We start from the raw sequence: 15,226 nt of genomic DNA, 5'->3' as shown, positions 1-15,226 counted from the left end.
TTATAGCGGGTCAAATTTGAGGTGCATCATCATCCGGGGAAACAGCACCTCAATACAGATGTCCCCCGTCTAGAAAGTTTATTGGTCCTGACCCTCCTAGCAACCCTGCGGTGAAGAAGGGGATCTGTGAAAGCTAGCTGAGGGGTGTCTTCCAGTATGGGTGGCACAAATAGATGTAGGCAAGATGCAAAGCTCACCTGGAAAACTCTTAGCTACACCAGGGTGGTTGAAGCTAAGGGGAGAGGGGAGAGGAGTGTGGAGAAGACAACACGGATCTGACATGGATTTAGAATAACATGATTATGGATAATAAGAATTCAGGTCAGGTGTTACTGTTACTTGTGGTTGATAAGCAGTTGATTACAGGCACCTGTAAGAGTGTGGTAAAAGGGTTCCAGGCACAAGGGAACAATGCTTCTGATGGTGACTAGCATCAAGTAGGGGGCGGGGACATTAGAACCCCTGGACCCGTACTAAAGTGAACCTGTATCGCTGTGAACGGTCTATCTGATTCCTGTCACAATATATATGAATAGAATGTATTCAGGAATTGACCTATGGGCTGCAGAGTGGAGCGAGTGGAGACAGTCCAAGAGGGATTGGGCAGGTGAGTGAGACTGCTGCCTGTGTATGTCACCATTATCCTCACCTCCTGTATAGTAAATGACTGGGGGTGTGTGCGCTGAGCGGAGTCACATGAGAGGCACAATATGGCTGACGTCTCTCCGCTATATTACACAGGGGGGCTGAGGGGTGTTTGGGGCTGCAGGAGAGACCCTGTGAGATTACTAGCCCTGGCACCACTATCACTGGGTCTGTGTGGAGCCAGAGGCGGCTATTAGGGGATCCCCATGACCACTCCCAGCTCAGTGACATCACTGCGGCGGCGTCACTCTCAGTAGCGCTCAGTGACAGTGTAGTAACCGGTCTCTGATAGGGAGAGCTACTGCTATATTACCATAATATGTGTATGTGGCCACTAATAGCACATACACCCCACAGGCTAATACCGTGTGCACCTACACGTCACAGCGCCATGGCATGATGTAACAGCAGCTGCATGAGTGTCAGGGGTCCTCAGTCACTGACACCCACCTAGTGCTGTACAAGGGCTGCATCATGGAAATATCCCACTATGGGGACACTCATTACCATGGTAACAGGAAGTCTGGTCACTAAGGGGTTACCATGCAGAGCAGTCACCGCGGGGGAGGGGGGTCCAGCACTCATATACCGCCCCCTATATCACTAATCATCCCCCACACACACAGCTGGGAACCCCAGGCCGGAGCCCTCTGCAGCGGTACAGCTCCGGAGCCCGGGACACGCCACTTCCGCTCTGTGCGTTCCACCCTACTTCCGCGTTCCCGCTCACTTCCGGTCCGTGCGGCCCACCACTCATTCATCCTGTGCGTTCCACTTCACTTCCGCGTGTCACCTTACATCCGTCCTAATCCCCGCCCCCTGTGCCCCATAACATCATCCGGGTCTCTAGGTGGGAAGAAGCAAAGAGGAAACATCAGGTAATGGTGCTATATATTATTATTATTATACAGGAGGAGCAGCCTGTGGTGTCCTGTTATTATTATTATACAGGGAGAGCAGCTTGTGGTGTCCTGTTATTATTTATATACAGAGGGAGCAGCATGTGGTGTCCTGTTATTATTTATATACAGAGGGAGCAGCATGTGGTGTCCTGTTATTATTTATATACAGAGGGAGCAGCATGTGGTGTCCTGTTATTATTTTTATACAGGGGGAACAGCCTGTGGTGTCCTATTATTATTATTATTATTATTATTATATAGGGGTTGCAGCCTGAGGTGTCATGTTGTTATTATTATACAGGGGGAGCAGCCTGTGGTATACTGTTGTTATTATTACAGGTTGAGTCTCCCTTATCCAAAATGCTTGGGACCAGAGGTATTTTGGATATGGGATTTTTCCGTATTTTGGAATAATTGCATACCATAGTGAGATATCATGGTGATGGGTCCTAAATCTAAGCACAGAATGCATTTATGTTACATATACACCTTATACACACAGCCTGAAGGTCATTTTAGCCTATATTTTTTAGAACTTTGTGCATTAAACAAAGTGTGTGTACATTCACACAATTCATTTACGTTTCATATACACCCTATTCACACAGCCTGAAGGTCATTTAATACAATAGTTTTAATAACTTTGTGTATTAAACAAAGTTTGTGTACATTGAGACATAAAAAAATAAAGATTTCACTATCTCACTCTCACTCAAAAAAGTCCGTATTTCGGAATATTCCGTATTTCGGAATATATGGATATGGGATACTCAACCTGTATTATACAGGAGGAGCAGCCTGTGGTGTCCTGTTATTATTAATATACAGGGTGAGCAGCCTGTGGTGTCCTGTTATTAGTTTTATACAAGAGGAGCAGCCTGTGGTGTCATGTTGTTGTTGTTATTGTTATTATTATTATTATTAGAAGTAGTAGTATTATTATACAGGAGGAGCAGCGTGTGGTGTCCTCTTAATAATAATAATAACAGGACACCACAGGCTGCTCCTCCTGTATACAAATAATTACAGGACACCACAGGCTGCTCCTACTGTATAATAATAATAATAATAATAATACAAAAAATAACAGGACACCACGGGCTGCTACAGCTGAATAATATTAATAATAACATTATTATTATTATTATACAGGAGTACCAGCCTGTGGTGTCCTATTATTTTTATTATACAGGGGGAACAGCCTGTGGTGTGGTGTTGTTGTTTTTGTTGTTGTTGTTGTTGTTATTATTCAGAGGAAGCAGCCTCTGGTGTCCAGTTATTATTTCTCTGACGTCCTAGTGGATGCTGGGGACTCCGTAAGGACCACTGGGAATAGCGGGCTCCGCAGGCGACTGGGCACTCTAAAAGAAAGATTAGGTACTATCTGGTGTGCACTGGCTCCTCCCTCTATGCCCCTCCTCCAGACCTCAGTTAGAATCTGTGCCGGGCCCGAGCTGGTTGCACACTGGGGGCTCTCCTGAGCTTCTAGTAAAGAAAGTATTTGTTAGTTTTTTTATTTTCAGTGAGATCTGCTGGCAACAGACTCACTGCAGCGAGGGACTAAGGGGAGAGAAGCGAACCTACCTGCTTGCAGCTAGCTTGGGCTTCTAAGGCTACTGGACACCATTAACTCCAGAGGGATCGAACACAGGCCCAGCCTCGGTCGTCTGGTCCCGGAGCCGCGCCGCCGTCCCCCTTACAGAGCCAGAAGCAAGAAGAGCATCCTGGAAATCGGCGGCTGAAGACTTCGGTCTTCATTAAGGTAGCGCACAGCACTGCAGCTGTGCGCCATTGCTCCCTATGCACACCACATACTCCGGTCACTGATGGGTGCAGGGCGCTGGGGGGGGGGGGGGGGGCACCCTGGGCTGCAATTAGAGTACCTTACATTGGCAAATGGCACATAATATAGCCTAATAAGCTATATATGTGCAAAAATCCCCTGCCATAATAATTATAAGAGCGGGAGAAGTCCGCCGAAAAAGGGGCGGGGCTATCTCCCTCAGCACACTGGCGCCATTTTCTCTTCACAGTGCAGCTGGAAGACAGCTCCCCAGGATCTCCCCTGCAGTTTCCAGGCTCAAAGGGTTAAAGAGAGAGGCGGGGGGGGGCACTAAATTTAGGCGCAAACTGTATATAAAAAGCAGCTATAGGGATAAATCACTTTCTGTTAGTGTAAATCCCTGATTAAATAGCGCTGTGGTGTGTGCTGGCATACTCTCTCTCTCTGTCTCCCCAAAGGACTTTGTGGGGTCCTGTCCTCAGTCAGAGCATTCCCTGTGTGTGTGCGGTGTGTCGGTACGGCTGTGTCGACATGTTTGATGAGGAGACTTATGTGGAGGCTGAACAGGTGCCGATAAATGTGATGTCACCCCCTGCGGGGCCGACACCAGAGTGGGTGGATATGTGGAAGGTATTAACCGACAGTGTCAACTCCTTACATAAAAGGCTGGATGACGTAACAGCCGTGGGACAGCCGGCTTCTCAGCCCGCGCCTGCCCAGGCGTCTCAAAGGCCATCAGGGGCTCAAAAACGCCCGCTACCTCAGATGGCAGACACAGATGTCGACACGGAGTCTGACTCCAGTGTCGACGACGATGAGACCTATACACAATCCACTAGGGGCATCCGTTGCATGATTACGGCAATGAAAAATGTGTTACACATTTCTGACATTAACCCAAGTACCACCAAAAAGGGTATTATGTTTGGGGAGAAAAAGCAGCCAGTGTTCTTTCCCCCATCAGGTAAGTTGAATGAAGTGTGTGAAGAAGCGTGGGCTTCCCCCGATAAGAAACTGGTAATTTCTAAAAAGTTACTGATGGCAAACCCTTTCCCGCCAGAGGATAGGTCACGTTGGGAGATATCCCCTAGGGTGGATAAGGCGCTCACACGCTTGTCAAAAAAGGTGGCACTGCCGTCTCAGGATACGGCCGACTTGAAGGAGCCAGCTGATAGAAAGCAGGAGGCGATCCTGAAGTCTGTATATACACACTCAGGTACTATACTGAGACCCGCAATTGCCTCAGCATGGATCTGTAGTGCTGCTGCAGCGTGGTCTGATACCCTATCAGATAATATTGATACTTTCGACAGGGATACTATTTTGCTAACCATAGAGCATATTAAAGACGTCGTCTTATATATGAGAGATGCACAGAGGGATATTTGCCGGCTGGCATCCAGAATTAATGCAATGTCCATTTCTGCCAGGAGGGTATTATGGATCCGGCAGTGAACAGGTGATGCTGATTCTAAAAGGCACATAGAGGTTCTGCCTTATAAGGGTGAGGAATTGTTTTGGGATGGTCTCTCGGACCTCGTATCCACAGCAACAGCTGGGAAGTCGACGTTTTTACCTCAGATTCCCTCACAGCCTAAGAAAGCACAGTATTATCAGGTACAGTCCTTTCGGCCTCAGAAAAGCAAGCGGGTCAAAGGCGCTTCCTTTCTGCCCAGAGGCAAGGGAAGAGGGAAAAAGCTGCACCAGACAGCCAGTCCCCAGGATCAAAAATCTTCCCCCGCTTCCTCTAGTCCACCGCATGACGCTGGGGCTCCACAGGCAGAGCCAGGTGCGGTGGGGGCGCGTCTCCGGAACTTCAGCTACCAGTGGGCTCGCTCACAGGTGGATCCCTGGGTTCTGCAAGTAGTATCACAGGCATACAAGCTGGAGTTCGAGGCGACTCCCCCTCGCTGTTATCTCAAATCTGCCTTGCCTGCTGTCCTCGGAGAAAGGGAGGTAGTACTGGCGGCAATTCACAAGCTGTATCTTCAGCAGGTGATAATCAAGGTACCCCTCCTTCAACAGGGACGAGGTTACTATTCCACAATGTTTGTGGTACCGAAACCAGACGGTTCGGTGAGACCCATTCTAAATTTAAAATCCTTGAACATTTATATAAAAAAGTTCAAGTTCAAGATGGAATCGCTCAGGGCGGTCATTGCAAGCCTGGAAGAGGGGGATTTTATGGTGTCATTGGACATCAAGGATGCTTACCTGCATGTCCCCATTTATCCACCCCACCAGGAGTACCTCAGGTTTGTGGTACAGGAATGTCATTACCAATTCCAGACGTTGCCGTTTGGTCTGTCCACGGCACTGCAGGTATTTACCAAGGTAATGGCCGAAATGATGATGCTCCTCCGAAAGAAGGGATTCATGATTATTCCGTACTTGGACGATCTCCTTATAAAGGCAAGGTCCAAAGAGCAGTTACTAGTTAGCGTAGCACTATCTCAGGAAGTGCTGCATCAGCACGGCTGGATTCTGAATATTCCAAAGTCGCAGCTGATTCCTGCGACGCGTCTGCTGTTCTTGGGCATGATTCTGGACACAGAACAGAAGAAGATATTTCTCCCGAGGAGAAGGCCCAGGAATTATCATCTCTGGTCAGGGACCTCCTGAAACCAAAGCAGGTGTCGGTGCATCACTGCACCCGAGTCCTGGGAAAGATGGTAGCTTCTTACGAAGCAATTCCTTTCGGCAGATTCCATGCAAGGATCTTCCAGTGGGATCTGTTGGACAAGTGGTCCGGATCGCATCTCCAGATGCATCGGTTAATCACCCTGTCCCCGAGGGCCTGGGTGTCTCTGCTGTGGTGGCTGTAGAGTGCTCATCTGCTCGAAGGCCGCGGACTCGGCATACAGGACTGGGTCCTGGTGACCACGGATGCAAGCCTCCGAGGTTGGGGGGCAGTCACCCGGGGAAGAAACTTCCAAGGACAATGGTCGAGTCAGGAAATTTCCCTACACATAAATATTCTGGAACTAAGGGCCATTTACAACGCCCTGAGTCAAGCAGAACCCCTGCGTCAAAACCATCCGGTTCTGATTCAATCAGGCAACATCACAGCGGTCGCCCATGTAAACCGCCAGGGCGGAACAAGAAGCAGGGTGGCAATGGCAGAAGCCACAAGGATTCTTCGATGGGCAGATAATCACGTGATAGCACTGTCAGCAGTGTTCATTCCGGGAGTGGACAACTGGGAAGCAGACTTCCTCAGCAGGGACGACCTCCACTCGGGAGAGTGGGGACTTCATCCAGAAGTCTTCCAGCTGATTGTGAACCATTGGGAACGGCCACAGGTGGACACGATGGCGTCCCACCTCAACAAAAAGCTAAACAGATATTGCGCCAGGTCAAGGGACCCTCAGGCGATAGCTGTGGACGCTCTAGTGACACGGTGGGTGTACCAGTCGGTTTATGTGTTCCCTCCTCTTCCTCTCATACCCAAGGTACTGAGGATAATAAGAAGGAGAGGAGTAAGAACTATACTCATTGTTCCGGATTGGCCAAGAGGAGCTTGGTACCCAGAACTTCAAGAAATGATCTCAGAGGACCCATGGCCTCTGCCGCTCAGACAGGACCTGCTACTGCAGGGGCCCTGTCTGTTCCAAGACTTTCCGCGGCTGCGTTTGACGGCATGGCGGTTGAACACCGGATCCTAAAGGAAAAGGGCATTCCATAGGAAGTCATTCCTACGCTGATTAAAGCTAGGAAGGATGTGACCGTAAAACATTATCACCGCATATGGCGGAAATATGTTGCTTGGTGTGAGGCCAGGAAGGCCCCAACGGAGGAATTTCAGCTGGGTCGATTTCTGCACTTCCTACAGTCAGGGGTGACTACGGGCCTCAAATTGGGTTCCATTAAGGTCCAGATTTCGGCTCTGTCGATTTTCTTCCAAATAGAACTGGCTTCACTGCCTGAAGTTCAGACTTTTATTAAAGGAGTGCTGCATATTCAGCACCATTTTGTGTCTCCAGTGGCACCTTGGGATCTCAACGTGGTGTTGGATTTCCTAAAGTCGCATTGGTTTGAGCCATTTAAAACCGTGGAGCTAAAATGTCTCACGTGGAAAGTGGTCATGCTGCTGGCCTTGGCTTCGGACAGGCGTGTATCAGAATGGGCGGCTTTGTCATGTAAAAGCCCTTACCTGATTTTCCATATGGATAGGGCGGAATTGAGGACTCGTCTCCAATTTCACCTAAGGTGGTATCAGCGTTTCATTTGAACCAACCTATTGTGGTGCCTGCGGCTACTCGGGACTTGGAGGATTCCAAGTTGCTGGACATAGTCCGGGTCCTGAAAATCTATGTTTCCAGGACGGCTAGAGTCAGGAAAACTGACTCGCTATTTATCCTGTATGCACCCAACAAGCTGGGTGCTCCTGCTTCAAAGCAGACTATTGCTCGCTGGATCTGTAGCATGATTCAACTTGCACATTCTGCGGCTGGACTGCCGCATCCTAAATCTGTAAAAGCCCATTCCACGAGGAAAGTGGGCTCTTCTTGGGCGGCTGCCCGAGGGGTCTCGGCTTTACAAGTTTGCCGAGTTGCTACTTGGTCGGGTTCAAACACATTTGCAAAATTCTACAAGTTTAAAACCCTGGCTGAGGAGGACCTTGAGTTTGCTCATTTGGTGCTGCAGAGTCATCCGCACTCTCCCGCCCGTTTGGGAGCTTTGGTATAATCCCCATGGTCCTTACAGAGTACCCAGCATCCACTAGGACGTCAGAGAAAATAAGAATTTACTCACCGGTAATTCTATTTCTCGTAGTCCGTAGTGGATGCTGGGAGCCCGTCCCACGTGCGGACTCTCTGCAATACATGTATATAGTTATTGCGTAACTAAAGGGTTTTGTTATGAGCCATCTGTTAATGAGGCTCATTATTGTTTCATACTGTTAACTGGGTATAGTTATCACAAGTTGTACGGTGTGATTGGTGTGGCTGGTATGAGTCTTACCCTGGATTCCAAATCCTTTCCTAGTAATGTCAGCTCTTCCGGGCACAGTTTTCCTAACTGAGGTCTGTAGGAGGGGCATAGAGGGAGGAGCCAGTGCACACCAGATAGTACCTAATCTTTCTTTTAGAGTGCCCAGTCTCCTGCGGAGCCCGCTATTCCCCATGGTCCTTACGGAGTACCCAGCATCCACTATGGACTACGAGAAATAGAATTACCGGTGAGTAATTTCTTATTTTCTCTAACGTCCTAGTGGATGCTGGGGACTCCGTAAGGACCATGGGGAATAGATGGGCTCCGCAGGAGACAGGGCACTTTAAGAAAGAGTTAGGAATACTGGTGTGCACTGGCTCCTCCCTCTATGTCCCTCCTCCAGACCTCAGTTTGAATCTGTGCCCGGACGAGCAGGGGGAAATTTAGTGAGCTCTCCTGAGCTTGCTGTAAGAAAGTATTTTGTTAGATTTTTTTATTTTCAGAGAGATCTGCTGGCAACAGACTCTCTGCTATGTGGGACTGAGGGGAGAGAAGCAGCCCTACTCACTGAAGATAGGTCCTGCTTCTTAGGCTACTGGACACCATTAGCTCCAGAGGGATCGTACACAGGATCTCACCCTTTGTCGTCCGATCCCGGAGCCGCGCCGCTGTCCCCCTCGCAGAGCCGGAAGACAGAAGCCGGTGACAGAGGCAAGAAGACTTCAAAAGCGACGACAGGAGACTCCGGTATTCAAACTGAGGTAGCGCACAGCACTGCAGCTGTGCGCCATTGCTTCCACATTAAACCCACATACTCCGGTCACTGTAGGGTTCAGGGGGGGCACCCTGGGCAGCAATTAGGACCTCTTGGCAAAAGTTGGGCATATATACAGTTGGGCACTGTATATATGCGTGGGCCCCCGCCATAATTTTACACAGAAACGCTGGACAGAAGCCCGCCGCTGAGGGGGCGGGGCTTCTTCCTCAGCACTCACCAGCGCCATTTTCTCTCCACAGCTCCGCTGAGAGGAAGCTCCCCAGGATCTCCCCTGCAGATTCACGGTAGAAGAGGGTAAAAAGAGAGGGGGGGCACATAAATTAGGCGCATAAACATTATATACAGCAGCTACTGGGTTAACACTAAGTTACTGTGTGATTCCTGGGACATATAGCGCTGGGTGTGTGCTGGCATACTCTCTCTCTGTCTCTCCAAAGGGCCTTGTGGGGGAACTGTCTTCAAAAAGAGCATCCCCTGTGTGTGTGGTGTGTCGGTACGCTTGTGTCGACATGTTCGACGAGGAAGGCTATGTGGAAGCAGAGCAGGAGCAAATGAATGTGGGGTCGCCGCCGACGGCGCCGACACCTCATTAGATGGATATGTGGAAGGTTTTAAATGATAATGTTAATTCCTTGCATAAAAGGTTGGATAAAGCTGAAACCTTAGGACAGTCGGGGTCTCAGCCCATGCCTGATCCTATGTCGCAGAGGCCGTCAGGGTCTCAGAAGCGCCCACTATCCCAAATTCTTGACACAGATATCGAAACAGATTCTGACTCCAGTGTCGATGGCGATGATGCAAAGTTACAGCCTAAATTGGCTAAAGCCATCCGTTATATGATTATAGCAATAAATGATGTGTTGCAAGTCCCTGACAAGAGGGTTCATATGTATGGGGAAAAAAGGCAGGAGGTGACCTTTCCCCCTTCACATGAGCTAAATGAGTTATGTGAAAAGGCTTGAGAATCTACAGATAAAAAACTGCAGATTTCCAAATGGATGCTTATGGCGTATCCTTTCCCGTATCCCTGAACATGTACCTAAAAAAGGTTCCAGTTCAAGATGGAATCGCTGATAGCGGTCATCGCAAGCCTGGAAAGGGGGGATTTTATGGTGTCTCTGGACATAAAGGATGCATACCTTCATGTCCCCATTTATCCACCTCATCAGGCGTACCTCATATTTGTGGTACAGGATTGTCATTATTGATTCCAGACGTTGCCGTTTGGTCTCTCCACGGCACCGAGAATATTTACAGAGGTAATGGCGGAAATGATGGTGCTCCTGCGAAAGCAAGGGGTCACAACTATCCCATACTTGGACGATCTCCTCATAAAGGCGAGGTCCAGAGAGCAGTTGCTGATCAGCGTAGCACACTCTCGGGAAGTGTTACAACAGCACGGCTGGATTCTAAATATTCCAAAGTCGCAGTTGATTCCTACGACTCGTCTGCCCTTCCTGGGCATAATTCTGGACAAAGACCAGAAGAGGGTTTATCTCCCGATGGAGAAGGCTCAAGAGCTCATGACACTGGTCAGAGACCTATTAAAACCAAAACCGGTGTCTATGCATCACTGCACGTGAGTCCTAGGAAAGATGGTGGCATCATACGAGGCCATTCCCTTTGGCAGGTTCCATGCGAGGACCTTTCAATGGGATCTGTTGGACAAGTGGTCCGGATCACATCTACAGATGCATCGGCTGATCACCCTATCCCCCAGGGCCAGGGTGTTTCTCGTGTGGTGGCTGCAGAGTGCTCACCTTCTCGAGGGCCGCAGATTCGGCATTCAGGACTGGGTCCTGGTGACCACGGATGCAAGCCTCCGAGGGTGGGGGGCAGTCACACAGGGAAGAAATTTCCAAGGTCTGTGGTCAAGTCAGGAGACTTGCCTTCACATCAATATCCTGGAACTAAGGGCCATATACAACGCCCTAAGTCAAGTGGAGACCCTGCTTCGCGACTGATTCAGTCAGAAAACATCACCGCAGTGGCTCATGTAAACCGCCAAGGCGGCACAAGCAGCAGGGTGGCGATGGCGGAAGCCACCAGAATTCTTCGGTGGGCGGAGAATCACGTAAGAGCACTGTCAGCATTGTTCATTCCGGGAGTGGACAACTGGGAAGCAGACTTCCTCAGCAGGCACGTCCTCCACCCGGGAGAGTGGGGACTTCATCAAGAAGTCTTCACGCAGATTGCAAGTCGGTGGGAACTGCCACAGGTGGACATGATGGCATCCCGCCTCTACAAAAAGCTACAGTGGTATTGCGCCAGGTCAAGAGACCCTCAGGCGATAGCTGTAGACGCACTAGTGACACCGTAAGTGTTACAGTCGGTTTATGTATTTCCTCCTCTTCCTCTCATACCCAAGGTGCTGAGAATCATAAGAAAAAGAGGAGTGAGAACGATACTGATTGTTCCGGATTGGTCAAGAAGGACTTGGTATCCAGATCTGCAGGAAATGCTCACAGAGGACCCATGGCCTCTGCCTCTAAGGCAGGATCTGTTGCAGCAGGGGCCCTGTCTGTTCCAAGACTTACCGCGGCTGCGTTTGACGGCATGGCGGTTGAACACCAGATCCTAGCAGAAAAAGGCATTCCGGATGAAGTTATCCCTACGCTGATAAAGACTAGGAAGGACGTGATGGCTAAACATTATCACCGTATATGGCGAAAATATGTTGCTTGGTGTGAGGCCAGGAATGCCCCTACGGAGGAATTCCAGCTGGGCCGTTTCCTTCACTTCCTACAGTCAGGAGTGACTTTGGGCTTAAAATTGGGTTCCATTAAGGTCCAGATTTCGTCCCTATCCATTTTCTTTCAAAAAGAACTGGCTTCTCTTCCTGAAGTTCAGACGTTTGTAAAGGGAGTGCTGCATATTCAACCTCCTTTTGTGCCTCCAGTGGCACCTTGGGATCTTAACGTGGTGTTGAGTTTCCTGAAGTCACACTGGTTTGAGCCACTCAAAACCATGGAGTTAAAATTTCTCACGTGGAAGGTGGTCATGCTATTAGCCTTGGCTTCAGCTAGCGTGTGCCAGAATTAGCGGCTTTGTCACATAGAAGCCCCTATCTGGTTTTCCATATGGACAGGGCAGAATTGCGGACCCGTCCACAATTTCTGCCAAAAGTGGTGTCATCTTTTCATATGAACCAACATATTGTGGTGCCTGTGGCTACTCGTGACTTGGAGGATTCCGAGTTATTAGATGTGGTCAGGGCTTTGAAGGTTTATGTAGCCAGAACGGCTAGAGTCAGGAAAACTGACTCGCTGTTTCTCCTGTATGCATCCAACAAGCTGGGTGCTCCTGCTTCAAAGCAAACTATTGCTCGCTGGATCTGTAACACGATTCAGCAGGCTCATTCTGCGGCTGGATTGCTGCTTCCAAAATCAGTAAAAGCCCACTCCACAAGGAAGGTGGGCTCTTCTTGGGCGGCTGCCCGAGGGGTCTCGGCATTGCAGCTTTGCCGAGCAGCTACTTGGTCAGGTTAGAACACTTTTGCAAAGTTTTACAAGTTTGATACCCTGGCTGAGGAGGACCTTGTGTTTGCTCATTCGGTGCTGCAGAGTCATCCGCACTCTCCCGCCCGTTTGGGAGCTTTGGTTTAATCCCCATGGTCCTTACGGAGTCCCCAGCATCCACTAGGACGTTAGAGAAAATAAGATTTTACTTACCGGTAAATCTATTTCTCGTAGTCCATAGTGGATGCTGGGCGCCCGTCCCAAGTGCGGACTTCTTCTGCAATACTTGTATATATTTATTGCTTAAATAAGGGTTATGTTGTGGTTGCATCAGGGTTGATCTGATGCTCCGTTGTTGTTCATACTGTTAACTGGGTAAGTTTATCACAAGTTATTCGGTGTGATTGGTGTGACTGGTATGAGTCTTGCCCTGGATTCCAAAATCCTTTCCTTGTACTGTCAGCTCTTCCGGGCACAGTTTCTCTAACTGAGGTCTGGAGGAGGGACATAGAGGGATGAGCCAGAGCACACCAGTATCCAAATTCTTTCTTAAAGTGCCCTGTCTCCTGCGGAGCCCGTCTATTCCCCATGGTTCTTACGGAGTCCCCAGCATCCACTACGGACTACGAGAAATAGATTTACCGGTAAGTAAAATCTTATTTTTTATACAGGTGGAGCAGCCTGTGGTGTCCGTCATTAATATTATACACGAGGAGCAGTCTGTGGTGTCCTGTTGTTATTAATATTATACAGGAGAAGATGCCTGTTGTTGTTGTTGTTGTTGTTATTATTATTATTATACAGGGGGAGCAGCCTGTGATGTCGGCTGGTTCATGAACTTATGGGAATCACTGAACAGGGCCCTATGGCTGGGGACAAAGAGACTTACTAGTCACTCAGTGTTACATATCTGACTATGTTACATGTCTTCTCTGTGATGTATATTAAATTATATTTATTTCTAGGATCCCAAACTCTGAAGAACCAGAGTGTTTATTATATGTTACACGTTCTGTATTCTCACTGATTACTGAAGATGGACACGGACAAGATTCAGAAGATGGAGAGGATAATAAATCTCTCCCTGAAGATCATCTACCTGCTGACTGGGGAGGTGAGGGGGATCTGGGAATATCACAGTGACATCACGTATATCTATAGTAATAATACAGGGACATGACTGGGGAGGTGAGGAGATCTGGGGGTGTCACAGTGACATCACTTATACCTATAGTAATAATACAGGGACATGACTGGTGAGGTGAGGGGATCTGGGAGTGACAGTGATGTCACATATCTATAGTAATAATACAGGGACGTGACTGGGGAGGTGAGGGGATATGGGTGTGTCACAGTGACTACAGTTATATCTATAGTAATAATACAGGGACATGATTGGGGAGGTAAGGGGATCTGGGAGCGTCACAGTGACATCACTTATAGCTATAGTAATAATACAGGGACATGACTGGGAAGGTGAGGGGATCTGGGAGCATCACAGTGACATCACTTATATCTATAATAATACAGGGACGTCACTGGGGAGGTGATGGGTATCTGGGAGTGTCATAGTGACATCACTTATATCTATAGTAATACAGGGACATAACTGGGGAGGTGAGGAGATCTGGGAGTATCACAGTGACATCACTTATACCTATAATAATAATACAGGAACGTGACTGTTGAGGAATTGTCACAGTGACATCCTTTATAGTAATTATACAGGGACCTGACTGGGGAGGTCAGAGGATCTGGGAGCTTCATCGTAACATCGCCTATATCTATAATAGTAATACAGAGACATAACTGGGAGGGTGAGGGGGTCTGGGATTGTCACAGTGACAGCACTTATTTCTCATAAGTACTAGAGGATGCTGGAGTCCACTTATTGACCATGGGGTATAGACGGTTCCGCTGGAGCCATGGGCACTCTCAAGACCTTTCAATGGGTGTGAACTGCCTCCTCGCTCTATGCCCCTCCTCCAGACTTCAGTTTAGAAATGTGCCCAGGCAAGACTGGATGCACTCCAGGGGAGCTCTACCGAGTTTCTCTGAAAATACTTATGTTAGGTTTTTTATTTTCATGGAGTACTGCTGGCAACAGTCTCCCTGCTTCGTGGGACTGAGGGGGCAGAAGTAGGAACCAACTTCCTGAAGAGTTTCATGGCTCTGCTTCTGGCTGACAGGACACCATTAGCTCCTGAAGGGAACTGAACGCTAGCCGTGTCTAGATGCTCACTTCCACAGCACGCCGTCACCCCCCTCACAGAGCCAGAAGTCAGAAGACAGGTGAGTGTACAGAAGAGGATCTTCTAGCAAGTAAAGTGACGGCTGAGGCGCGGCAGGCAGGAGCGCAGCACGCCATTGCTGCCCACACACGTAGAGCACTGCAGGGCGCGGGGGGCACCCTGGGCAGCAAATAATACAGAAAAACTGGCGCAAATGGGGGCACAAGATGCCGCTGGCACAGCCCTACCCCCGCCAGTATAAATATTACAATCATTGCTGAGTGAAAAACGCGCCATTTGCAGGGGCGGAGCTTCTTCAGGCAGCCAGCACACTGCTCAGTGCCATTTCCGCTCTCTCCTCAGGCTGCAGAGACAACGCTGGACCTCTCCTCCACTTCTGACACAAGTACAGGGTGCAAATAAGGGGGGTACAATGCGTTTTGTGGTGCATTACAAGTGTGAATTACTGTATAAAAGCGCTGTTGTCTGTGGGC

The 15,226-nt window shown here is 48.9% G+C and overlaps 1 protein-coding gene across 1 annotated transcript in view; it reads left to right on the top strand.

Moving 5' to 3' along the window:
- The first annotated feature begins 1,472 nt into the window (after positions 1-1,472).
- Positions 1,473-15,226, top strand: part of LOC135056555 (uncharacterized) — a 637,874-nt gene continuing 624,120 nt past the window's right edge. The window contains exons 1-2 of the mRNA XM_063961888.1: positions 1,473-1,523; positions 13,467-13,615. Coding sequence (XP_063817958.1) covers positions 13,538-13,615 — 78 coding nt within the window. The 5' untranslated portion in view covers positions 1,473-1,523; positions 13,467-13,537. The remainder of the gene's footprint in view (positions 1,524-13,466; positions 13,616-15,226) is intronic.

The sequence above is a fragment of the Pseudophryne corroboree genome, chromosome 3 (assembly GCF_028390025.1).
Source record: "Pseudophryne corroboree isolate aPseCor3 chromosome 3, aPseCor3.hap2, whole genome shotgun sequence".
NCBI lineage: Eukaryota > Metazoa > Chordata > Amphibia > Anura > Myobatrachidae > Pseudophryne > Pseudophryne corroboree.
This window is presented reverse-complemented; position numbering and strand designations above follow the sequence as displayed.